General features: G+C 29.9%; 1 protein-coding gene across 1 annotated transcript in view; it reads left to right on the forward strand.

Moving 5' to 3' along the window:
- The window catches only part of LOC142322740 (mutS protein homolog 4-like), a 64,546-nt gene that overhangs the window by 26,989 nt on the left and 10,566 nt on the right, over positions 1–26,991 (forward strand). The window contains exons 8-13 of the mRNA XM_075361817.1: positions 2,082–2,268; positions 4,330–4,469; positions 6,614–6,720; positions 14,447–14,666; positions 19,759–19,860; positions 24,779–24,892. Of these exons, the coding sequence (XP_075217932.1) occupies positions 2,082–2,268; positions 4,330–4,469; positions 6,614–6,720; positions 14,447–14,666; positions 19,759–19,860; positions 24,779–24,892 (870 nt within the window). The remainder of the gene's footprint in view (positions 1–2,081; positions 2,269–4,329; positions 4,470–6,613; positions 6,721–14,446; positions 14,667–19,758; positions 19,861–24,778; positions 24,893–26,991) is intronic.

The raw sequence follows: 26,991 nt of genomic DNA on the forward strand, positions 1-26,991 counted from the left end.
GTACAAATGTTGCCATTTTAGGATACATACATTTTAGTTTATTTTTTAAAGATGACATCTTGCAGGTGACCTCCTCTTCTACGTAAACACTCACGAAGTCTCTTCATTAAATTGTTCATGGTTTGACGTAACATCTCAACTGGAATTTCTGCAATTGCTTCTCGGATCTTTGCCTTCAGTTCTTCCGTTGTAGCAGGTCTACTGTGGAATACTTTGCTTTTAAGGTGACCCCACAAAAAGTAATCGCAAGCTGAGAGATCAGGCGATCTGGGAGGCCATCTAATGTCACCATTTCGTGAAATGACACGTTTTCCAAACAATCGGTGTACAGCTGCCATCGATATTCGTGCAGTATGTGACGTTGCTCCGTCTTGTTGAAACCAGGCTGTGTTAAGAATTGGTGGAAATCTCTTTTGTTGTTCCACAATAAAGGTTTCAAGTATGGCTATGTAACGAGCCGACGTCACTGTAATCGCAAGACCGTTGTCATCCTCAAAAAAATAAGGACCTATAACACCGTAAGATGACATAGCACACCACATGGTCACTTTTTGGCTGTGTAACGGACGCTAGTGTAGCTGCGTAGGATTTTCTTGTGCCCAGTATCTGAAATTTTGCTTGTTAACAAATCCACTGAGGTGGAAATGCGCTTCGTCTGACATCCACAGTTCGTGAACAAACTCTTAGTTATCATTTATCTTCTGAAGCATTACATTACAGAATTGTGCTCGCACAACTGTATCGTTCGGTTTCAGTTCCTGGACGATCTGCAACTTGTATGGATGGAATTGCAAGTCCTTCACTAACAATCTTCGAACACTTGAACTATGCAATTGTAAATATGCTAAGAGACGACGGATTGACCGATGTGGACTTTGTGTGACAGCATCTTGTAAAGCTTGAACATTCTTTGGTGTACGGATGGCTCGTTCACGGCCTGGATGTTTCTTTTTCATTGCCGAACCAATTTCCTCAAAATTAGATATCCATGTTTTAATTACATGTGCTGATGGAACACGGTCGTGCCGTCCCAGATTAAAATGACGGTGAATTTCTCTACGCACTCCCTCCACACTGTCATTGTTTTTGTAAAACGCTTTGATAGCACGTGCACGTTGTGCACCGCTCCGAGGATCCATGACAACTAAATGGCAGGTTAGGTTAGAAAGGCAGGCGCCACTTATCAAGTGGTACCAATCGCCCACGGCTACCAACACAACTTTCAAAATTTCCCGTTTCTTTGAATCACCTCTAGAAGGCAGCAAACTTTGTAAAACTAGATGAAATAACCATCTTTTGTGTTAGATCATTTAATGAAATAGCATTGAAAACATTTAAATATTAAAATTCATTTTATTAACTTTTTTTTAGATTTAGTTATTAACTGTTATACTTCTGAACCATATGTGTATGTTTAATGAGCTAAGTGTATTTAATTAAGGCAATAATTAGCTACTATTTTGTTACTTTTATTTGTTGGCTGCTATGTTATATGATTTATTAATAAATTAATATTTTTTATCACACTAATAATGACAATAACATAATGTCATTTAAGACTTTTGAGAGAAACCTATACATTGCTTTAAATCATGATAAAGTACAATTTACAATTACTATTTACTTATTTGTTACATTTTAATTTTATTTTAGCTGAGTAAAACTAGTTTGTAATTACCATACTAAATTTACAATCAATCATAGTTAGTTTCATAGTTATAAGCATATTTGTAGTTAATGAATTGTAATATATAAAGTACTTTTCTGACATACCTAATTTTTCAGCGTAGGAAAAAGTTGGGAATTCAGGGGTCCCACATTGCTAATTACACCACATTATTGGATTCTATCTTTCAGTTTAAATAAGGAAAGTGACTTTAAAAAAACATGGTTTTTCATGGACTTATTTAGTACAAAAACAGATTTAAAAATGAAGCACTTTAAACAAAAGTAATAGAAAGAATATGTTAAATACTGATTATCTTTTATAAATATTAGAAAATAAACCAGAGAAACTGTTTACTGTTTAAAAACCAGAATTATTTCCCCATATATTTATAAGAACTAAAATTACTTTTTAGGTATTGAGAGACAGTCGTTATAGTAATATACTTGAAATTGTTCATAAGAGTATAAATGAAGATGCCAGGGTAGTTAAAGGATTTATGGCATCTCAGCATCAGCGTTGTTTTGCTATTAAACCAGAAGTTAATGGTTTATTGGATGTAGCTCGTAGCACATACTCCAACCTCATTGAAGAAACTCGTAGTAAGTATCTTTTTTAATTTTTCTGTAATAATAATAATAATAATATTTTTAAGTTGAACTTAATTATTAGTATTTGAATCTGTTTGATGCCGTAAATAAATTGTTTTAGGCTACCTGAGAAAGACACAATTTGCTCCTGAAAATAGCATTGTCATTCCCAAGATAAAAACACCCCATTCCTGTGTATTCTTCACTGTTCTTATATTATAGGATATATAGTACTATACTGTAGTAAAAAATGAGATAAAGAAATATGTTTATAGAACGCATCATTTATTTTATATTTATTGCAAAAAGAAGTACATACAGTGATCTGTAATATGTTTATACACATTTCCAAACTGTGACTTCATAATTTTTGAAAAAAAAAATCAATAAACAAGTTAGCATGAAGTCATTTATTCTAACAATCCTTTACAAAGCTATTAATAAAATATTACATTAATGGTTTAAACATTTTATAAAAACAGAAAGTACATGGTTTCAGGAGGAAGCAACTTTAGGCAGTCTCATGGCAGAACTACTCTAGAAGCTATTATGAAGCACTACATATAGAGCTAGGAGTTGCTGAGAGAAACCATAGAAACAGTCTTAGAAGTTATTACAGAAGAAGATATAGTAAAAAATAGGTGGATATAATTAAACAAAAAATAATTAAGAAAGAAAGGAGACATAGGTCAAATGTTTACTGCGGTAGAAAAGCCTCATTATCTAAACAAGTGGAACTTTGTGTAGATCAGAATTGATGAATAATTCCTATAGTATCAAGATGTAGGTGATGATGAAGGTAGAAAATGTATTCTATTCTTCAAAAATGAAGTTAACAGAAATGCAGAACAGAAAAAGAAAAAGACAGGTTGAAGGAGTAGTGAAGAAAAAATAATGTTGTTAAGATATAATCTTCTAAATAATTGCAGGAAACATATGTATCATATAACAAATTTAAGAAAATTTTGGGAGAATGAAGCCAATCATAGGATCAGAGGTTTAAATGAACGATTACTGGTAGAAACAGAAGAGAAAGTTAATAGTTTGTAGGAATATGTAGAAGGATCCTACAAAGGAGAAATATTGTCTTGAGTGTTAAAGGAGGAAAAAACAGTATATAATTTCAGAAGAGGTTCATATGAGAGTTAAGACAATATCTAAATTGCTGTCTGTTATGGATAGTATTACTGAATTGTTGTCAGTAGTGTTAAAAACTAATGAAATTGGAAGAATTTCAGGTTTCAATAAAAGCTTTCATTTAGCATATCATATTTCAGGAAAAATATAAAACACAAGCAATTTTTGCTCTGTTTCATTTTAGAAGGAAGAATGAAGAAAACCATGCTACCTACGTTAATGTAGAGTTGTAGACCTTAAAAAAGAAGGATTTAATCATTTACAATGGTTAACATGTTAAGAAAATTAGGACTGAGGTATTGAAAAAGAACTTTTAATAATTTGTCCAAGAATCAGTTAGTAAATACAAGAGGCTATAGTAAATAAATACATTGTTGTCCATATCCTTTGTGTAGAAGACTGGATTAAAGAAGATTTTGCATCAATCTGAAATTATTCTAGAGTATTATGTTCTTTTCTTTTCTTTTGTATGTTATCTTATATAATACCAGAATTATTTTAGGTATATTGAATGATAGTGAAGATTAATGAGTCATTGGTTCAGAGAAAATGTGTTGATTATCAAAGAGAAGGAAGAATCATGGAAAGTTGAATATTGTTAGGCATATCCTTTTGCTAGAAAATATAATTCTGTTTTCATGATTTAAAAAAAAATATTGGTTTTGGAGGAATACATAGATTTATTTTTATTCTGCATCAGTGAATGTGGTAAGGTAAACAAACATATATATACCTCATGGTTAGAGGCGAAGGCACTTCCCGGAGCTGTGTGATGCTTTAATGCGCCAGTAAGCATGGAGGGGGGGGGGAAGAAAAGAAAACCACATTCAAGACATCACTGCTTCTGTTAGGATTACTTTTCACTTTGTAGTGTAAGTCAGTGTAAATTATTCATAGTTTTCTAATTGCTATGTTTTGTTTTGCATCTTTTTATAGATAAAGTTATTGAATTGTCTAAAGAATATAATTTACCTTTGAAACTGAGTTCTTCAAACAGTAAAGGAATGCACATTCAACTTAGCCTTATGCAGAATAGATCTTTTAGTGTGAAAGATCTCCCTCCATTATTTATTCAGGTAATGTTTTATTAGAGCTTAATTTTTTGCTGAATATAAGTTTTAAATCTAAAATAATATCAACAGACGTTATTGTTATTTATTTTACATAAATCTCTAGGTTTTATCACCTGTTAGCCAGTTACTGTTTACAGTATATGCATTTGACCTGAACTCATAGAAAATTCATCTGTTTTTTTTTTTTTTAATTTAGTTAGTCTGCTGGAAATAGTGTTTTCTATGAGTTTGTCTCAAATGAGATGGCCGGATATTTGCTCCTACTAGATCTATACAGCATATGTAATACTGCAGCTTGATGTTTCTGTAATGAAGGCAGATAGTAGAGAGACTTCAGTGAGACTCTATCCTTCCTCAACAATGATTAAACATTCAACGATTTGTGAAAATTGCACTTATGTTTTAAAATCTTTGATTGGGCAAGGAATAAAAATGTGAATTGGTCCATGCAAGTTTTTTATGGTAATATTAAGCATGCAAAATTTCAAGGTGAACTTTGATTAATATATTACTTCATACTAGCTGCAGGGTGTGGGGCGTGCCTACGGCATGCCTCTGCAGCTAGGTCCTCCGAGCGGGTTGCCCTGGCAGGCGTTATCTCGGAATGGGATTATTAGGTGTCAAAAATTGATTACCTCTTGTGTAAATTTTTTTTTTTTAATGAAAAATTGATATAATGAAGTTAAATTAGAAATTTAATTCTAGAAATTGATACTAACAAATTGGGATTTTCCTTTAATCCAACGGGTACCACTGGGAGAGGGTGGAATATCTTTGAGGGGGGTTGAAAAAATGTTTCAGAGCGCTAGGACTGACCATTTACAAGATGTTTGTGATTTTCATCTGAAAATTTGGATCCTGTTAAAAAGTACTAAATTTTCCCAAAATGTTGAAATATATTTTGCATATATATATACACTGTTTATTGATATATAATAGTATGACAAGTCAGATGTATACCTGACCACCACAAGACATGTACTAATGAATCGGGATTTTCCAGTAGTGATCGGTACATTCTTGTGCTAAGCTAAGGATGATGCACACACAGACACACATACAAATGCCGTTTAGAAGGGTAGGATATATTAAATAATATATTTAATATATTAAATTATAATTTTGACTTATATTATTATTCAAATTTGAAGTTAGATCTGTTATGAGTAAATATGAGGGTGGTTTCTTTACTGTTCACAGTAACGTTTGTATTTTTCCTTTATTAATTTTTTAATGCAGTTTCTTTTTTCATCAGTAACTTTAATGTATTTATGTAGTTAGGATTAGTGACTTTTTCAATAGAAACCATTTCTATTATCTATGTTAAAGAAAAATTATTGTCTTTCATATTAGGCTGGACTTTGCGATCTACTTGACTACAAAGTATTAACCAAGTATTTTTTGGGTAACCTCTTTAATTTAAGGCTACTTTGCCTTTTCTTGCACATTCTGATGATTTCTGGCCTGGTTCTTATTATTTTTAGGAAATAGGAATTATCTCACATTTTTTTTGTGGAAGATTCAAATAGACAACAATAAAAAATAATAACAATTAACAAAAATACGATTTTTTGAAAATTAATGAATCTTTTATTTTACTGTTAAAAAGTACTCTGATTTTAGCAAAAAGGTCATTATGGATATTTTTATCAAGTCAAATACTTAATGCATACAGCAGTTTTTAATTTTTAAATACTAATTTAAAGCACATGATGTCTGAAAATTTCAGCTTTAAAAACATAAGTTGTATATTTGGAAGAGAAAATATTATCATTGGATAAACCCCTAGATGTATTTATTTTATACATCCTTCATGTATATATTACTGAAGGAGTAGATAGAGAACTAACACACAGTGAGTGTAGGTACTGTAAACAGGAAACTTTTATTTTACATACTGTCCATCAATTACACAGATAAGAGGCATGCATTTTCTTGATCATAAGAAATAACGTTCTTAAAGAAAGGCATATACATCATTCTTTTATTATATGTTATTGTAATAACAATAGCATATATTATTCTTTTATAAAAGAATATGATATTTTGTGGTTACCTGAAATATAAAATGTAGATAACCATTTTAGCACTGGAAATGCATATATTAAAAAATGTAGCATTGAATGATTACATCTTGGTGTTACTAGGTGAATCGTGTCAGCAAAAACCTGATCACATGCACAACTGAAGATATTCTAATATTAAATCAGCGCATGAAACATGCTTTACGAGAAATACAGTTGATGAGTAATGTGTAAGTTACAATATTATGTCATATTTTACCTGTTATTAAATTTTATATTGTTAGTTATAAATGATTTATTATTAATTTTACCAATTTTTTTATTATTTCACTGCCTCAGCGAATATAGATAAAATAGCTATATTAAAGGGGAAAGTATGGCGATCTAGTCAAAAAAGGGTCTATCAGTTTTTTTTTTGTAAATGTTTACATTTTAGGTGCACCTAGTTCATCTAGATAAAAAAAAATCCCAAAAAACCATGTGTATGTATTTTATGTGCATATATAAAAATGTGTGTGTAGTACTGCTTTTGGCCTTATATTTCAGGATTGACCAAACTGATTTTGTTTAAATTTTAATCAGATACTTCTCTTATGTGGCAATGATCATATTATTTTTTTCAAAATTTGTTAAGGGGTGGGGATATCGTGAAAAAACCATTTCGATTTTCTTCAGAGGCATTTTAGAGAAAACGTTATTAAATCATATTTGTTACCTACAATGTATAAAATAATCCAAAGAAATCTTTTTCAAAAATTCAACTCTCGCCTCTTAAAATTGAAATTTATGTTTTTTTTTCTTTTGCTCTGTCTCCCTTCAGTTCAAATATTCTTCAAAAGTGTCTTGAAAGTTTACATTTCACATAGTGCTATCAAGAAATGTCTATAATTTTTTTCAAATTATAGCCTATAAACCTAAAATACAGAAAAGCTTTTTTGAAAAAACTTATTTTTCTTAATGTAGCCTTTATTGATGGGGGGGGGGAGATTTAGAGAAAACTTTATTTAAATTTGTTGTTTAACCTGTATATGAATATTTTTAGGAAAAACTTATTTAATATTTATTCCCCACCTCTAAAAAATATATTTTTTTGTTTTTTGGCTCTCTTTTAATTTTTATTATTAATAGCCAGGAAAGTCATGCAATACTTTGCCAGATTTTTAATGCATTTTAGGTTGTTTCAGTTGCTAAAATCATTAGCCACAATAAAGTAACAGATTGCAATGAAACTGCAACCAGAATTGTTTAACTTAAGTGAGGTACAGAGATCAGTTTATTTACCTACTCAGTGCTATGGATACATTGACTTGGAATAAAATTATTTCTGATGTTTAAATTCATAGATGAACAATATATCACTCAAACATCAAGCATATCACTGAAACAAGTTGCATCATCTTGTTTCTTACAACATTATTCTGAAAATAACAGGGAACTTCCTCTTCTTTCAAAACATGCTGTGAACTGTACTGCTTTTAATGTAGACACAGTATACAAAGGAAGCAATAAACTGTGATTTGTAGATGGCTCAATTGAAATGCTGTGCTCTACAAGTCTTAGGAGTGAATCTTGTATGCATTGCAAAAAATGTGAAGACAAAGACCCTATACATTAAATGGAATCCTTAGGCAGAAGAATATAAAAAAATAGTAATTTATTTAATTAAAGCTGTTTCTGTTCATTGACCATAACTAAGGAGTACAGTCTATAAAGGTTTGCAGAAATGTTTACTCTTAAAGTAGAAAATGTTTTTTTTTTTATGAAAAAATTAATATAAAACTTTTTTTATGAAATATTTATTGAAAAATAGTCATTGAAACTAATATACTATATATATTTTAGAAAAATTATTATTTTTTTATAATTTATGATTTAGAAGTACCAACTAAAGCAAGTTTTAAAAAATTGTGATGTTTTGTTCATTTTTTGGTAGTATGAACTATTATCAGTGAAAAGGTTAAATGTGGTTTCTTCTGTTGCCATTATATTCATATTTATTATCTTTCAGTCTCTATGCTGTTACTGCAAATGTTTTAGGTGTTGGAGAACAATGAGGTTTTAAGGAGTGCAGTTTGCTATATTCAGAATCCATTTATTTAATTGTTTTTAGTTTTATGTTGCTAAAAGATTATTATATAAAGGATTGAATTTAAGAGAATAGAGAACAGAATTTAAAAGTCCATATGGTTCTAGATTGTGCTCATTATTATGTAATTTCCGATAAATATTTTAGATAGTTACTAATTTTAGATAGTATAATTAGTAAGCGTATTGTAGAACTTACCTGCCTAAGAAATACAAAAGCTGTGAACATATTCATTTTTTTTATTAATACGCCATAAACTCTAAAGCTTTTGTTTAATAATTTGGAATGGAAACTTTATATGTTAAAAGTGTCATTCCTGACTTGAATTTGAACCTCGAACCTTCTGGATGAAAGGCTGACTACAGCCTCTGCCGTGGAGGTCATATTTATTGATGACTTATGTAAAGGGTGTTAATTAAGCATGAGAACCCTTAAATAACTTTTCAACAGTTAAACATAGAAAAATGACACCAGTCTTCAAACGATCTATTTTTCAGTATAAGATCACCCCACTCCTGTATATTAGGGGGTCCCCATGAGACCAAATCAAAAATTTTAAATGAAAAGGTAGGATTGTAACACCTTTAAAAGCATTGAAATTCAATATTTTGATGCAAAAAAAAATAAGGTTATGATAACACTAACCAAAATGGTGTCCTAAAATTTTTCATTGCTAATTCTGTGTGGCCTCTTAATTAGTGATCTCATTCTGAAAAATAGATTGTTTTGAGTAAGGAGCAATCACTAAATTAAATTTTTTTAGTGCATCATTGCTAAACAGTTATTTAAGAGTTATTAACAGCTACTACTGTGTCAAGGGTTGTAGTAGCCTGATGTTTTGCATGAAAATTTTTGTTTTTCAGTACCCTTGAAAATGATATGTCAACCTTTCCATTTAAAATTTTTCAGTTGCCTTCCCGGGTGGCTTGAGGTGGTGAAATGGTCTCATACAAAAAAAAAAGATTATGGAAGGTAGAAAGATTTACTACTAAATGTCAGGTTTCTATATTTAACAGTTGAAAAGTTGTTTAAAGGTTCCCATACTTTATTAACTTCCTGTGTATGTAAATTTCTTTTTCTATTCATGAACAATAACCTTTCTTATCTTATTAAAAAAAAGCACCACTAACTAGTAAGGTGCTTTTTTTAAGACCGTAAGCACTTTAGTGCTAATTCCACCATTCTATATAAAAATATTTTCTTAAAAAATGTTGATGTTGACTGAATATTGGAGTAGGTAGGTATTCCAGTAACCAATTTTTCAAAGAATAGTCTTCAGTTCCTCTTGTTTACTGTTTGTATTCCAAAACAGTACCATAGGTATCTTGCATCATCCATTCTTTTTGCACTTATTTTTTTTATTGTACTTAATAAGTTCTTATCTTATAAAATGCAAGATCTATTTATTTACTTATTTTTCTAAGTAACTAGGGGTTTTACTCTAATGTTACTATTAATGATATGAGATGAATTCTTTAGCATTTGAAAAATCCCAACCCTGACCATGATTTGAACCCCAGAACCTTCTTGAAAAAAGGTAGAAACTCTGCCACAAGATCGACAGAGTGGTAGTGTCAATAAATAGATTAATTTAAAAAAAAAAATTTTAGGTCAGATCAGAACATAATTATATAATAACTAGATTATTTCAGTTTTTAAAAAAATAGTTAGGTGTACATTCCATGGATAACAAAAGTGTTGCAGCTTTTCTCTGGAAGGATCAAGAAAACTTATTGGAAAACCTCAGATTAGAACAGCATCACAGAATACAAAATTATCAGAAAACAAAGAAATGTTCAGTTACTGAACATTTCTTTGTTTAAAAATTTCTTTGTTTATAATTATATAAAATAATAGCGTTTCAAATATATAATTATAGTAAATAAAGGATAATTAGTACAAAACATATCAGTTTTTAATAAGTCATCAAAGCTCACTCTTGATATCATCACTTAATAGATAATCAAAAATATCTATATCTCTTTACAGGTAATCAAGAACATCTATCTACTTTTAAAAACCTTGCTTCTGAGTTTCAGTAGTTACCAAGATCCAGGTCTTGTGGCCATATAACGCAACTGATTTAATAGTGTCAAAAACCAAAGTTTTATCTCATATCAAAATTTCTTCATTTAAATAGCTTCATTTAGCACTACTGAGTGCTTTACAATCTAGTTAAGAAAATAAATGTACCTCATTCAGAATGAATTTACCACTATGAGGAAATGTTGTTTTTCACATCTTGCTTATTACTTTCTGATTTAATGGGAGGTGTCTTTGTTTTTCAGTTCATGAACTGCATTAGAGTTAGTCAAATCTATAGTGAAGCTTAATCATTATAAAAGATATTACTTGTTTGTCATGGAAGTTTAATGAATCTAGACAATGGTCAGAGATTAATATTATGCTGCTATCAACTTTCTGTTTCCTTTCTTCTGTGGAATTTTTACAGTGTAAATTATTAAATAAATAATAGTGTCTGTGATAAACAGTACTCTTGCTGCACTCCTTAATTTCCAAAATCTTTCAAGTTATCCCAATATTCATGTGTTCCGTAAACAAATGATTACAGGCAACTTGACACAAAGTAAAAATTTTGAAGTAAACATGGTTAAAATATTTCATTAGTATTTAAGATACTAATAAAGAGTATCTTATATAGAAGGGAAGTGATTTCCCTTTTTCTTCTTCATTGAACAGAATATGCTGTTGTATAGGTCATTAGTATGCCATGGTCACATAATACAGTTTATATTAAGGCCTACAAGTGATACATTAATTTTCTTCATCGTATAGTACAGAGATGTAGGGTTAAAAAAGGCCAACCATGCATTTTGGATAGGTAGTGTTTTTTTTTTATCATGTAAAAGGGTCAAGCCTGCAAATTTAAATTTGAGTTTTTTGTGGTAGGGGTGCCACCATCTTGAAAATAAGGATTTAATCAGTTTTTTGTTGTTCTTGAAAACTATAACCACAAAAAGTTTGTAAAATGCTTTTTTGTAGATAATATTATCTACAACTTTTATTAATAACTTTTTGTTGTAACTTTTATAATAAAAAATTTATATATAAAAATAAATATAAAATTAAGGGATGAATGCTCTTAATGCATAATAAACTTTTTTTGTTTATCTTATGAGAAATTTACATCAGAACTTTTTTATAGGGTTTTTCTTAACAAATAATTTGACCTACTAATGTTAATAATTTTTTAAATTTTTTGAGGTGTTTTAGCACTTTAAAGTGAAATAACTAAAGGGTCAGTGAGGTACATAAGTAAATAAAAATTTTATATATATTTAATATAAATATTATTTTAATGTATATCGATTTATAAATTATTGTAACTACTAATAATTTATATTAATTAAATTATTATTTATGTAATATATATATATATATATATATATATATATATTCTACATTTATAGTTGTACTAAATTCCAAATTTTGAACCTGATGATGAACTCTCATTGAATGTAGATTAATTACATCTTTTGTTACAGGAATTTTTTTTGTCTTCAGTCATTTGACTGGTTTGATGCAGCTCTTCAATATTCCCTAACTAGTGCCAGCCGTTTCGTTTCAGTATACCCCCTACATCCTACATCCCTAACAATTTTTTTTTTTACACATTCCTAACATTGCCTACCTGCACAATTTTCTCCATCTACCTATCCCTCCAATATCAAAGCGACTATTCCAGGATGCCTTAAGATATGGCCTATAAGTCTGTCTCTTCTTTTAGCTATATTTTTCCAAATTCTTCTTTCTTCATCAATTTGCAGCAACACCTCTTCATTTGTCACTTCATCCATCCATCTGATTTTTAACATTCTTTTATAGCACTACATTTCAAAAGCTTCGAATCTTTTCTTCTCAGGTACTCCGATCATCCAAGTTTCACTTTCATATAAAGCTACACTCCAAACATATACTTTCAAAAATGTTTTCATGATGTTTAAATTAATTTTTCATGTAAGCAAATTATATTTCTGACTGAAAGCTTGTTTCACCTGTGCTATTCAGCATTTTATATCACTCCTGCTTTGTCCATCTTTAGTAATTCTACTTCCCAAGTAATAAAATTCTTCTGCTTTAGTCTTTTATTAGAGGAAGTGAAGTTAAATTGAATTTGGATTTAATAACTGCCAACGGCCATACCACGTTGAATACACCGGTTCTCGTCTGATTGGATTTAATAACTGATTTTGTAAACCGTTTATAACAGAGCACATTGATTGATTGTTCTGATTTATCTCCATTATATACAGCCATAAAAAACCATTCACATACTGGTTCAATAGATTTGGATTGACTTGATCTTTTAGAAAGAGCTCTACTCCAGGTGCTAATTGAGGACATTTTTCAAAAGTTGAAAGAAATTTCAGTTTACCCTTGCAAGTTGTCAAAGTTGTATCCCAGCCAGAGAAAGCATGGATTATTATTAATAATTAAATATATAAATAAATAAGTGCCTAAAATATAAGAAACTAATAATAGATCTCGTTGACCCCTTTAGTTGCTTTGCTTTAAGGTATTAAAGCATCTCAAATAAAAAAAATAAAGACATTAGGGGTTAAATTATTCATTAAGAAAAGCTCTATAAAAGGCTCATGATGTAAATTTTTCATAAGATAAATAGAAAAAAAGTTGTTATGCTTTAAAAGCATTCATCCCTTAATTTTAGATTTATTTTTATTTATAAAAATTTGTGGGAGTTTTTAAGATAATTGAAAAAACTGATTTAACCCTTATTTTCAAGGTAGTGGCTGAATGGGCACTCCCATCCAGAAAACTCAAATTAAATTCAGGTTTGACCCTTTTACATAATGAAAAAAATCACTGCTTACTCAAAATGCACAGTTTGATGCAGATTTACTGCATTAGGACAATCTAAATAATGGTCATCATTACTTTCAGAAGACAATTGTTAGTGGTATTTCTTTAGCCTCAGGTTTTTTTACTTGTGTCACAAGCATTGGAAAGATTTGAATAGATAATGTCGAGCAACAAGTTAAGTTATAAAAACTAACAGGTTCACAATAAAAAGTTGATGGTTGTTGAGATTTTACATTGTATGTAGATACAATTAGTTAAGGAGTTCTATTAATATGGTGGATGTTACTAATAGTTGTATGCAATGCAGTGCCCTTATTTCCACGTTCACATATTACATGTTTCTCTATTGATTTCTTTTGTAATGCTCAAGGTTATAAAAACATGAAAATTTTTCATTTATGTTTGGAATGATCGTTGCTGGATCTGTGATTTGTTTCTATGAGCTGGTTGGCAAATGTTGATTGTATGATGTTGCGAGGTGGTTTTATTTGTTGTATCTGTTTACATTTTTATCTTTTGTATTCAGTATAAAGTTTTTTGCTGTTAAAATAGTGTATATATTATAAGGGTATTTTATATTTATTCGCAATAGTATTTTGTGAGTGAAATCTTTTAACTATATTCTCTTACTCTTTAAATAGATACACATAAACACTAAATGTAAAGGGACTATACAAGTTAACAATAATAGTGAATACATAAAATGTAATCTAATAGCAAAATAGTGCCATTTGCTAACCATCTACAGAAACAAATCACACATCCACAATATCTAGGACACTCTTTGACTCTATCCTAAATATCTGTCAACCCAACTAAAAAAAATGTATGATAAAATCAGTTGATACCTGAGTGAAAAGCAGCAGTACCAATCACTGAAGATGGCTACAAAGTGACTGAAAGTCATCACTTGTGTAGGTTTAAAAATGACTAATATGGTTGTTATCTTTGTTATTAAAAAATTGATGTAGAAATTTCACCTTTGATTGTCATGGTAAAACATAGTAAATTAATTATTTAATTTACAGAATTGTTGGAGAGATTTTGCATAAAGTTAGAGAACATATCGGGTGCTTATATAAACTATGTGAAATAATTGCTGAATTGGATATTCTGCTATCATTTGCACTTGTTAGTTCTTCCACTGATTTTGTTAGACCTACATTCGGTCACAAAATGAAACTTATTGCTTCTAGACACCCTATACTGGATGTAATAAACCGTTCTAGACCTGTGGGAAATAACGTGGTAATCTATTATTTATTTTATTCTATATTGTAATATTTTATCATTAATAATTTTATTCTTTTAAGGTAATCATGTTAATAACATTGCATGTGTATATATTTTACTAAAATTAAACCTTTTAAGCTTCATATTATTCCTCTGTACCATTAAATTGCATTTAAATTCTATTAAATAAACCACCTAGTACAGAATATTGAGATAATATTTATCTAACCTTAATTTTTCATGAAAGTATTTTCATGGGATCCTGCATCATCAATCATGATTGAAATAATTCTGTTATTGCATAATAAAAATTTAAAAATAAAAATACTAAAATAATGAAAATTGAGTTTTAATTTACACAAATTCTGCTATCTGTTGTAGTTTTTATAAGCCATCTCCCTCAAACACTGTCTGATGGATTATCAAATTGAAATTTTGTTTGTATTTATACAGGAAATATTTTTCTAATATATCTAATTTTATAAAAGGGTATAAGAGGGGAGGAGTCAAGGTTTTCCTCATTGAGGAAAACCCTGACTCATCCCTAAGTAAGATTTTGGGTACTTTTCAAGTGTGCAGGTAAAGCAGTACCAAGAGGAAGAGTGAAGAGGTATGTCCCATTTTGGAATGAGAAGCTGGTTGTACTAATAGCCAAATATGACAGAGCAAGATAAAAGGCACAAAGTGGGGCAGCTCAGGATATTGCAGAGCTAAAGCACAAGATTGCATTACTGAAAAGAAATATACTAGAAGCTAAATGAAGTCCATACAGGTCGTTCCTCCAAAATCTAGAATACAGAAAAGATGGGACAGCTGCACATAAATTTTTGTCTAGACTAAATAATGAAAAACATAGAAATAAGCTCCTTACTATTGACCAGCAAAGAGCAAACTATTTTAGTAAACAATACACGAAGATTAGCAATTTCACACCCAATTGTAATAAAAACCTAGTCATTTAAATCCCACTAACATGCTTAAATAAAGAAGAATCAGCTCTATTTAACAATGAATTTAGTTTAGCTGAAATGGAGCCAGTGCTAAAAGGAGTAAAACATTGAAAGAACGCTGGACCGGATAATGAAATGCTTGAATTCCTCACCCACCTAGGCAGTTCAGCAAAACAGGTGGTGGTTCAGTTTCTCAACAAGGTATGGATCATCTTATGTGCCATGTGAATGGAGAAAGGTTGAGGTCATCCCTATTCTGAAGAAAGAGAACCTGCTGATTACGTGGAAAACTTCCAATCTGTAGCACTTACCAGTGTCTTTTGCAAGTTGCTTGAATGGATGGTACTGAGGAGGTAGTGGTTGGGTTTCAATTAACCACACATATCAGGAATGGTCGAACTGAGACTGTACAAGACTACACTTCATTTACAATCATACATATCATCCTTATTCATCCTCCAAAGTATTATCTGAATGGTAATTACTGGAGGCTAAACAGGAAAAAAAAAATACCCTTTGTGACGGCAAAAAAATTAATCAGATCATCAGTCATGGGAGAGTTGGAGCAGAAATGGCGGCTAGAGTTAAAGGAGAAGCAATGGGCATCATTACTTGAGGAAAAGGGCAAGTGCACAGTTTAAATGAACGCTGGGCACGATTATCTCCAGAGCCACCTCCACCACATTGGAGTCGCCGAATCAGCAACATGCCCACTGTGTCAACAAGGGTCTATGACAGCCCTGCATCTATTGACCTGTCCTGTTCAGTACAGGTCGATAGACCTGTGGTTTTAACTATCAATTTGCTGTGGTTCTAATGTCCCTGTATAGGACGTTAGAACCACAGCAAAGAGTGGGGGGTGAACTGTATTGAGCTGCTAGATGTCGCATGGCTGAAATGGCCCAAGGCAATCAAGGCATAGGATAAAAAAAAATTAATTTTATGTCATTTTTATTAATTTCTAAATTTGTGTTAATATTCAGAAATGTAATGTGTATTGTTTATTAGATGGTCTGCCATATTAAGATAAACTTAATTTATTACTTTTGTAATTTTTATAATGTACAAGAAATATAATTTTAAAGGATTTATTTGCTTTTCCCATATACAAGGGTAAGTCAGTTATTATCCGCAATGTAGTTATAAATTTTATTGCAATACAAATAGGAAACTTACATGTACATCATATTTCAACATAGTCCCCTTGCATTTCAACACACTTGGTCCATTATTGCACAAGCTTCCTGATTCCCTCATAAAAGAATGTTTTTGATTGAGCTGCGAGCCAGGAGTGCACCGCTTCTTTCACTGTTTTGTCCAAGGTAAATTGACGGCCCCTTAATGCCTGTTTGAGTGGACCAAACAAGTCGTAGTCAGAAGGGGCAATATCAGGACTATACGGAGGATGAGCCAGTACTTCAAATTTGAGTTTCTGGAGCGTTTCAGCAGTGTGGGCATCAGTATGTGGATGGGCATTGTCGTGCACACAACACCTTTCGACAGCAGTACTTGGCATTTGCTTCAAATTGCAGACTTCAGCTTGGCAGTAAGCATCTCACTGTAACGCGCACTGTTTATTGTTGTGCCCTCATCCTCGTAATGTTCCAGTACTGAGCCTTGTAAGTCCCATAAAACCGTAATCATCAGTTTTCCTGCGGACGGTTGGGTCGTGAAATTTTTTTTGCAGGGCGAATTTGGATATTCCCATTCCATACTCTGCCATTTACTCTCCAGATCATAGTGATTGATCCATGTTTCATCACCAGTGATTATTCTGTCTAAGGTGTCCTGTTCGTTACCATAGCAATCCAAATGTTTTCGGAGATGTCCAAGCGTGTTTGTTTATGCAACTGTATGAGTTGTTTTGGGACCCATCTTGCACAGACTTTATGTAACCCAAGTCTGTCATGGATGATTTCATAGGCAGAACCGTGACTAATTTGCAAACGATGTGCCACTTCATCAATAGTTACTTGTCTGTCTAAGAAAACCATGTCACGTGCACGTTCAATTTTTTCCTCATTTGTGGCAGTAAACGGTTGTTCAGCTCCTTTGTTGTGCGTAGCACTTGTGCGACAATTTTTGAATTTTTCAATCCATTTGTAGACACTTCGTTGCGGCAACACACTGTTCCCGTACTATACCAAAAGTCTTCGATGAATTTCAGCCCCTGATACACCTGGTCACAAAAAACGGATCACTGAACGTTGCTCTTCTTTGATGCAAACAGAAAGCGGAGCAGCCACGCTTAATGGCAGGGCAGCGATAATGAAACTAACCTAGCAGCATCAAACCTGCATAGACATAACAACAATTAAACCACGCTTGCATCATCTATGCAACACGACAGTACTACCAACATAAACAAAAATATAACTAAATTGCGGATAATAATTGACTTACCCTAGTAAATACCATCATAATCATTACATTTAATTTTATAAATTCCAGACAGATTGTTTTTTTTTATTATTGCTATTAGTTTTTTTTAAAATATTTTATTATGTGGTTATTAGGTTTAGCATACAAATGTAGACATAAAAGAGTGAAAAGATAAACATAAAGCATTTATACTCTAATGTGATTGAAAAAATTACTAAATCTTACAATAAAGAAATATTTAAACTAGCATACAAATCTAATAACTACATAATAAAATATTGAAAAAACAAAAACAATAATAAAGTAAACAATCTGTGTGAGATTTATAAAATTTAATGTAATGATTGTGATGGTAAATATATAGGAAAAACAAATAGACCTTTAAAATTAGATTTTTTTAATATTACAGAAATTACAAAAATAATAAATTAGGTTTATCTACACTGTGTAATACAGCAGACCATCTAGTAAACAATAAATGTTCTATTTTTGATATTAACACAAATTTAGAAATATTAGAAATTAATAAAGATGACATAAAATTAAATGTATTAGAAAAATATTTTATTTATAAATACAAACAAAATTTCAATTTGATAAATCATCAGACAGTTTTTGAGGGAGATGGTCTTATAAAAACTGCAACAGATAGCAGCAGTTGTGTAAATTAATATACAATTTTCATTATTTTAGTATTTTTGTTTTTAAATTTTTATTATGCAATAACAGAAATTTAAATCATGACTGAGGATACAGGATTCGGCAAAAGCACTTTAATGAAAAATTAATTTAAGATATTTCTTATGTCAATATTCTGTTCTAAATGGTTTATTTAATAGAATTTATATATACCACCAAAACACAGTAATTAGACAACTTAAACTTAGATGGTTACTATGTGGTAAGTGTAACTTATCTAATAACTGTTTTGATGGTTTATGTATCATAATATTAAATTATATTAACAGAGTGGTGTCAGTATGTTAATGAATTATTTGGATTTTCCAAAGAAGAAGAACATATATATGCATTTATAACTTTTTGAATATTAAAATCAACTAACATATTGACGTTTTGTTAAAATTTAATATTATATAAAATATAAACCATCAGAACTCAGTAATAGATAAGTTAAACTTACCATATTCATTTTCAATAACCGGTTTTCGTGATATTCAGTACTAGATAGCAAAGTTGCTTGTATGCTTATAATATCATTCAAAATTTGACAACAGAAAACATTATAATTTTGGAAAAAATGGCAAATCAGTAAAGAATATGTTTTAATATAGAATTTAATACTAACTGAAGATTCATGATACTATGTCTCCTTTGTTCCAAAGATTAAAAAAGGATAGATTTAATGCATTTTAAATAATATTTTGATAAAAATTTAGATTACTTATTGAAAAGTATTTTCACTTATGTTAATAAGCGAAGTAAATTTGAAGATGATGTAAATCTGTATTGTTGATTTTGTACTCAAGTTAAATTATAAAATTTAACTTTAAAAGTACCTAACTGTAAATGGTTATGTAAGATTTTATTCAGTAAAGGATTTATGTCAAATTTTAATTGTTTCCTCATAATTTATTATTTTATATTGATTTGTTCTTTATTAAAATAAATGTTTGTGCAAATGAGTTGACAGAAATGAAAAGTTGTTTGTGGCTTTTGATGCTGCATTTAATTAAATACAGTCTTCATTTTTAATGAAATTATTAAGAAAATTGCTGTATTATGAATTTAATTTCATTTTGATCCTTCTTTTTTAGATTGCATCTAAAGAAAAAAATTTTCATATTATTACTGGCCCTAATATGGGAGGTAAAAGTATATACATTCGACAAGTAGCACTACTACAAATTATGGCTCAGGTATTTTAAAATGCAGCACTGTTATAAAAACATGACAAATCCTCCACTTCACATCACTTTTGTAAAAACAAATCTACACATTTTTATCAGATTATATAAAGTATTAGCTTATACTGAAACGTTTTTTTTTTTTTTTTTTTAATAGAGTAAGTAAGTACCTTTTATGGAGTATAATGCTCTTAAAGTGTAAGTTCTCTCCCTATTTTATCCTTAACTGTAAAACTACCACTAGGTATTTCTGATGTTTAAAGTATTTTACTATTTGGTAGATGTACTTTTACTAAAAATTTTGTAAGAAAAGAGAAAAAGTGAATCTATTTTTATTTCCCGAATCTCTTATATGTTTGCTTATATTGTATTGAGTTATTATGATTTATTAATAATTTTTAACATTTTTCAGTCAGATTTATATTAATGTAATAAATCTTTCAAGAATTTTAAATGTTATACTCAAGTTCACAGATTTATTTTTAATGTATCCAAGGATGTTTTTATAAAATGTTTTGCTCAGAATTTTTTTTATAAGTTAAACTTCTATAAACATTCATAATTTAGTTTTCAGTATAGTTTGTTAAGCTACTTTAATGGTGTAGTAACATCTATATTGCTGATTGTGTATTTCTTAAGTTGATTTATAAAATCTACATTATAAAGACCAAACTGTAAATGGTTATATAAGACTATTCTGTAGAGAAATTGTCAAATTTTATTTTCTCCCAATAATCTATTATTTTATTAGTCTTATTTTGATCTGTCCTTTACTTTAAATAAACATTTGTTTGAATGAATTGACAAAACTAAAAATGTTGACAATGTGGTTGTGAAATTTACCTGAGAATGTTTAACACCACTTTTATCTTTTAACATTTAAAAAATTGTAATATTGTATGTTTCAGTAGAAGATAGTTATTTTAGAAAAGAAGAAAGATAAAAGTATCCTTTTGTTTAACAATTTCTAAATTATGAAATTATTGGAAAACAAATAAGTCAACATATCTAATTTATGAAACATCTCTACTAAAAAAAATTGCAAAAAATTAGCTTTTAAAAATTTCCTTAAAAAGTTTTTCACCAAACTGCACTGGGATCATGGATCATGCACTGGGTTAATCATGGATGTCAACCCATGCCTTTGCTAACTTTCAAAATACTATCAAATTAATAATGAAATTGATAATTGTGTTAAATTACACACACTTCCTCCTCCTCACTCTCGCCCACAGACTCAGGAGTGACTGTCTCTCTCTACGTCCTGAACAATTCTGTATATGTATTTCTACTTTAAAGTATCCAAAAATAAAAACCATGAACATTTAGGTTTTGATTTTGGAGGATTTGGGAGGGGATGGGAGTTTTCCTTTTTTTACCTCTACACTTTTAAAGACTATTGTCTTTAAACATGTCTACATTAACTTTTAACCAAATTGCATTGGGTTGTTAAGGTAGTAATCATGGATCACAAATGGTCTCTCTATCCTTTCTCTGATTTTCCCAAAAACCACAATGAACTTAAATGCAAATAAACTTTGAGTTTGCCGATTGTTCTGTCTGTACATATATTGATTGTTAACAATCTTCATTATTATCATAACAAAATGAAATGACTTTTTTGATTTATTTGTCCATCACACTTATGAATCAAAACAATTGATGTGAAAAACCAAATCAGTTATATTTCCTGTAAACATAGAGTTGATTAATCTGCATAGTTAGTACTATAAAATGATTTATTATCAAACAGGATTATCTAATGTAGTCTTTTACAAAATAAAAAAATTATTTATTTTGTGTAATCTAATGTCATTTCTAATTGTTTTATTAGCTGATAGTGTGATTTAAATCAGCTTCTTTTCAGCACACTTTAACTTTCCAATTTTTTTTTATTTTAGCAGTTTGCATAATATTTTTTTCAGTTCTATTGTATTGTAATGTCTCAGTATTTGTCTAGTTAACCTGTTTCTACATTTTGATAAACTTTCAAGAATTTTTTTCTCCTTTATTCTTTTCAGAGCTTGCTTATAAGTTGTTTTTCATACTACTTAATTTTTAACTTCCTCATATAGGATCAAATTTTATAGGTTTCAAGTCTTTTTTTCTTCATTTCCCTTGTCTCCTATTATTATTATATATATATATATTTTTTTTTTTTTACTGAAATTAATCTTTTTAAGAATCATATATTATTCCTCTGTACTGTTAAATTGTATTTAAATTTTATTAAATAAACCACCTAGTACAGAATATTGAGATAGGTAATTTTGAGATAATATCTTACCTTAATTTTTCATGAAAGTACTTTTGCGGGATCCTGCATCCTCAGTCATATTGAAATAATTCTGTTATTGGGTAATAGAAATTTAAAAATAAAAAAAATAAAATTACATATTAATTTACACAAGTACTGCTGTTGTCTTTTGCAGTTTTTATAAGACCATCTCCCTCAAAAACTGTCTGATGTTTTATCAAATTGAAATTTAGTTTGTATTTATATTATTAGATGGTCTCCCATGTTTAGATAAACCTCATTTATTATTTTTGTAATTTCTATAATGTTCACAAAATCTATTTGTAAAGGATCTATTTGGTTTTCCTATATAAATAATCACAATCATTACATTTAATTTTATAATAGAATTAATTAATAATTTTACTTAATAGAATTTAAATATTAATAATATCTAAGAGTATACAGTAAAATATAGTATAGTTAATAACATTTAAGAGTAGCGTAAGTTTAATTTAAGATGTAAATTTAAATAATTTCTCAAAGTCACTTATGAGATTGTTAGTTATTTAAATTTTTTTCCACCAGCAGAATGCTTGTTTTGCCCAATACCGTATAAATTATAGATTTTTGTTATAATTCTATAAAAATTAAATAGCCATTTATTTTTATATATATTTTACAGTACTAACTTACATCAGTTTTTTTTTTATTCTGAATGTATGTTCAGAAATTTAGAAATATAGTGTCCATTTTAAATAACTTATTTGCTGTTACTGTTTTATTTAATTACATATAGTTTTTAATTAATAAAAATTCTGAACGTAAAGAATCTTAGTTTTGTATTATAAATGAAACTCAAAAGTGAATATATTTACAATTGCAGCCTATAATAATAAATAGTATACAGTTTTAAATGGGCTATGGTAATGCATTAAAATTCTAATTTTGGTAATTTCTTTATCCTGTGCTTCTGTGAAACAGAAATAAATGACTCATCACAAAAAATTACAAATCTTTTTAAAATTATGTACTGTAATTAGGCATCAGTTCAAGTTTTTATTGCATACTATTAAGAATATACTAATATAAGATATTGCTGTTTTATGAACGAGTAAATGAAGTTTGTTTAAACTTCTTACTGAGGGACAAAAAAAAAATCAATGTATTAAAACATATATAAAGTACAAGTATTGATTAAGGTTATTCACTTCAAACAATTTTAAGTGATTTAAATCACTAAATTAATTCACTATGATGAACTGATTGACAATAACAAATTTTTCAGTGAACTGGGACTGATAATAATGATATCAAATGGAAGTGAATGATGGTATTAGAACAAGTGATAGTGAATCAGTTTGGTGGTGATATGAAGACCAAAAAGCTGCTGGGTTTCCAGTTTATGACCCACCGGGTTGGTCTAGTGGTGAACGCGTCTTCCCAAATCAGCTGATTTGGAAGTCGAGAGTTCCAGCGTTCAAGTCCTAGTAAAGCCAGTTATTTTTACACGGATTTGAATACTAGATCGTGGATACCGCCGGTGTTCTTTGGTGGTTGGGTTTCAATTAACCACACATCTCAGGAATGGTCGAACTGAGAATGTACAAGACTACACTTCATTTACACTCATACATATCATCCTCATTCATCCTCTGAAGAATTATCTGAACGGTAGTTACCAGAGGCTAAACAGTAAAGAAAGAAGGGTTTCCAGTTTATAGAATTCAGTGCAAGCTTGTTTTGCTTATTGATTTCAGTACAAAGATTTTCAAGATTATTTTAAGATGAATAAAGGATGATCTTTTAAAATCAGAAATTGTTATGGAATAGTAAACAAAATAATAAATAGAAATTCTAAATGCAGTTCATGAAACTGTTAATTCATTTCAGGAAGATGTAACACTAGATTGAATTAAACTAAATTATTCATGGTTATTAATTTTACTGTGACAAGTGTACAGCACAGCTTAGATAAATTAGTTTTGAAAGATAATGAAAAGAAATATGTGGGGGAAAATTCCAAATTTCAAGATATCAGATGCGTGCAAATTTCTGTGCATCAAAAAGTAAATATGTTGTGGTTGAAAAATAAAATGTTTCAGAAATTATGAAAATTTTTAATGATACTAACATTGTAACTTATAAAGTTTCAAATGGTAGTGCTTCATAACATTCAGAGAATTTTTTCATGACAAATTTAGGTCAATCTATCACAGCATTGAAAATTTTACAGGACATCCCTCAGAATTTATATAATTATTTTTTTGAAAGTGACAGAAATTAAATTTTTATTTTTACCTCCTAAGAGTAGAGACATTATCATTAATGCAACTGATGGAATATACCATAAGGAGAAATACTGCCAACAGATACAACCAGTTGCATATGTTTAAAAAGACCAGCTCTGACAAAATGTTTAGTTTCTTTTTAAGGTGAAATAAACTTTGGTGACAATGGTTGGAAACGAGTATTAATTATAATAGGCCACTAGTTGGAATACAGTTATAGCAGTAATAAATGTTACTGCTTATTACTTTTTATTACATAAATGAATATGTATGGAATAGTATGCCTTTGACATTTAGGATAAGTAATACTTATGTGACAAACAGAACTGATTTATAGGATAGTTAAAATTCAGTATGCGTTGTATTTTATGATTTGTATGAAACTGTAATTTTTATTTTGTAGATTGGTTGTTATGTGCCAGCAGAATCGGCACAGTTTTGTTCTATTCACAGTCTGTTCACTAGAATTGGTTTTGATGATAGTATTGAACATAATGCATCAACATTCAGATTAGAGGTATGCATTTTTTTATTTGTTAAAAAATGGTAATAATATCTTCATAAGATTTTCTTCTATATATAAAAAGTCTTTACACCTTGTAGAAATGTTTCATTTCTTTTAAAATGGTTGATAAATTGTAAAAACAGTAAATTCTCTGTTGAACTCCATCAGTTTTAGTAATGTTACAATTGTTTCATTTTTTTAACATTTGTTTGAATAAAAGAAAGTATGTAATAATAACTGCATATGCAGTTTGCCTTCTGATTTTTTTTAGATTGTTCATGTCATATCATTGTAAAAATCTCAGGAAGGTTTTGTAGGATTATTGCAGTTAAGTTTATTAGCTTATTTCTGACTTCCATTGCAGAGAAGAAGTGGCTTTGCCTTTCATCCAGTAGGTTCTGGCTTTAAATGAAGGTCAGAAAAAGGCATTTAGAAAAATCTATTTTTGATTCAGGCTTGACATTTTTTGTACTCTAAAAACTTCATGTATCATAAAGTAACTGTAATTTAGCATAAGCATGTTAGTTTGAGAATAAATAAATAAATTAAGTCTACTATCTGGGACTGATTAAGTTATTAATGGTTTTATAGAAAACATTTATGAATGCCACTGTTTGGTATCTTTTGATTTGTCTAGTATCTTTGCTTTTGATTAAGTTCCGTTTAAATGTGTACTTAAAAACTTCCTGATAACAATGTATCATGTATCAATGTAATCATGTATTACAGTTCTTTAACTTAAAGAAATCATTGGGATGAATCGGGTGTTTTTTTAACCGTTACTTTTAAACAGATGGTTTTTATCAAATAGGTTTATAAAATGCAATTATAACATTTCAATTAAGCAGTTCTCTTCCAAATGTCAAATTATTGGTGGTTTTATTTATTTTCTAATCACCTTAAAATCTCAAACTGAACATGTTTGTAATATACTTCATTAAGTCCTTCGTGAATGGAAGTTGAAAGTTTCCAAGTGTCTGGAGGAACATATATTTTCAACAAAGCTTTAGTACGTACTGTTTATTTCAGTCTTCTCTAAGTCATATATATGTCATACAGTTTGGCCGGGAAGTCACTGTACCCTTAAAGTTAATGAAAAATATGAGTTAGGATATGTGTTTAGAAACTATGGTATTTTTGTTGGGGTCGACTGGCAACAGTTTTTTATAATGTCACACACTGAATAAAAGACAGTTGTGCTAAAATGGCTGACACATGTAGTTATAGCGTCGAAGAGTGGTTAGTGACAAGTATGAGTTCATGAACAACAACATACAAATCAAACAATGAAGCTAATTAGTGATATGTTTCAGCAAAGCTTTAATAAGCCACCACCACGAAAAACAACAATATTAATTTGGGAAAAATGTATATTTGAATTAAGCAATGTTAAAGATAGGCCGTGGAATGGACGAAAGTTAAAGTGGTTAGAAACATGTGCTGCTGTTGCAGTTTCTATTGAACAATCTGATTGAAATAAACTCATAAACAGTCAGCTGAACTTCATATACCATGGACAACAATGCAGGACTATTTCAAAAAGGACTTGAAAGTTAGGTCATTTCGTCCAATGTTCATCAGTGAGCTGTCAGATGCAGACTTGGAACGTCATGCGCATCCTGCTGGGTTTTATTAGAAAAATTTCCTGCTGCAGTGCACCATGGAAAGGTGCTTTTTACTGATGACTGTGCAATCTATTGCAGTTGGGGTGCCAGAAATGTGAAATGTGGCGAAAGAAAGTCCTTATTACATGATAGATTTGGAAAGAAATCCATTGTACATCATGATATATGGGCTGGAATGACAGCTCGTTATTTGTTTGGTCCTTATTATTTTGATGGGCCAGTGAATGCACAAACTTATTTAGAGATGTTGGAGGCATGGTTAATACCACAGTTTCAAGAGAAGTCTGTGTGTAAAAAATTTCCAGGACGTTGAATTGGCTGCGGTACTCCAGCTCTGTTATCATGGCCCCGTGAAGTCCTGATCTCACCACACTGGACAATTCATTATGGTGAATTATCAAGGCATACATCACTACACCTCAAATGATGAATTGTATGAAGTTAGGGACGTCTTCCATAACATAACACCAGAAATGCTCCATCACA

Source organism: Lycorma delicatula, chromosome 4 (genome assembly GCF_047948215.1).
Source record: "Lycorma delicatula isolate Av1 chromosome 4, ASM4794821v1, whole genome shotgun sequence".
NCBI classification, from domain to species: Eukaryota; Metazoa; Arthropoda; class Insecta; order Hemiptera; family Fulgoridae; genus Lycorma; species Lycorma delicatula.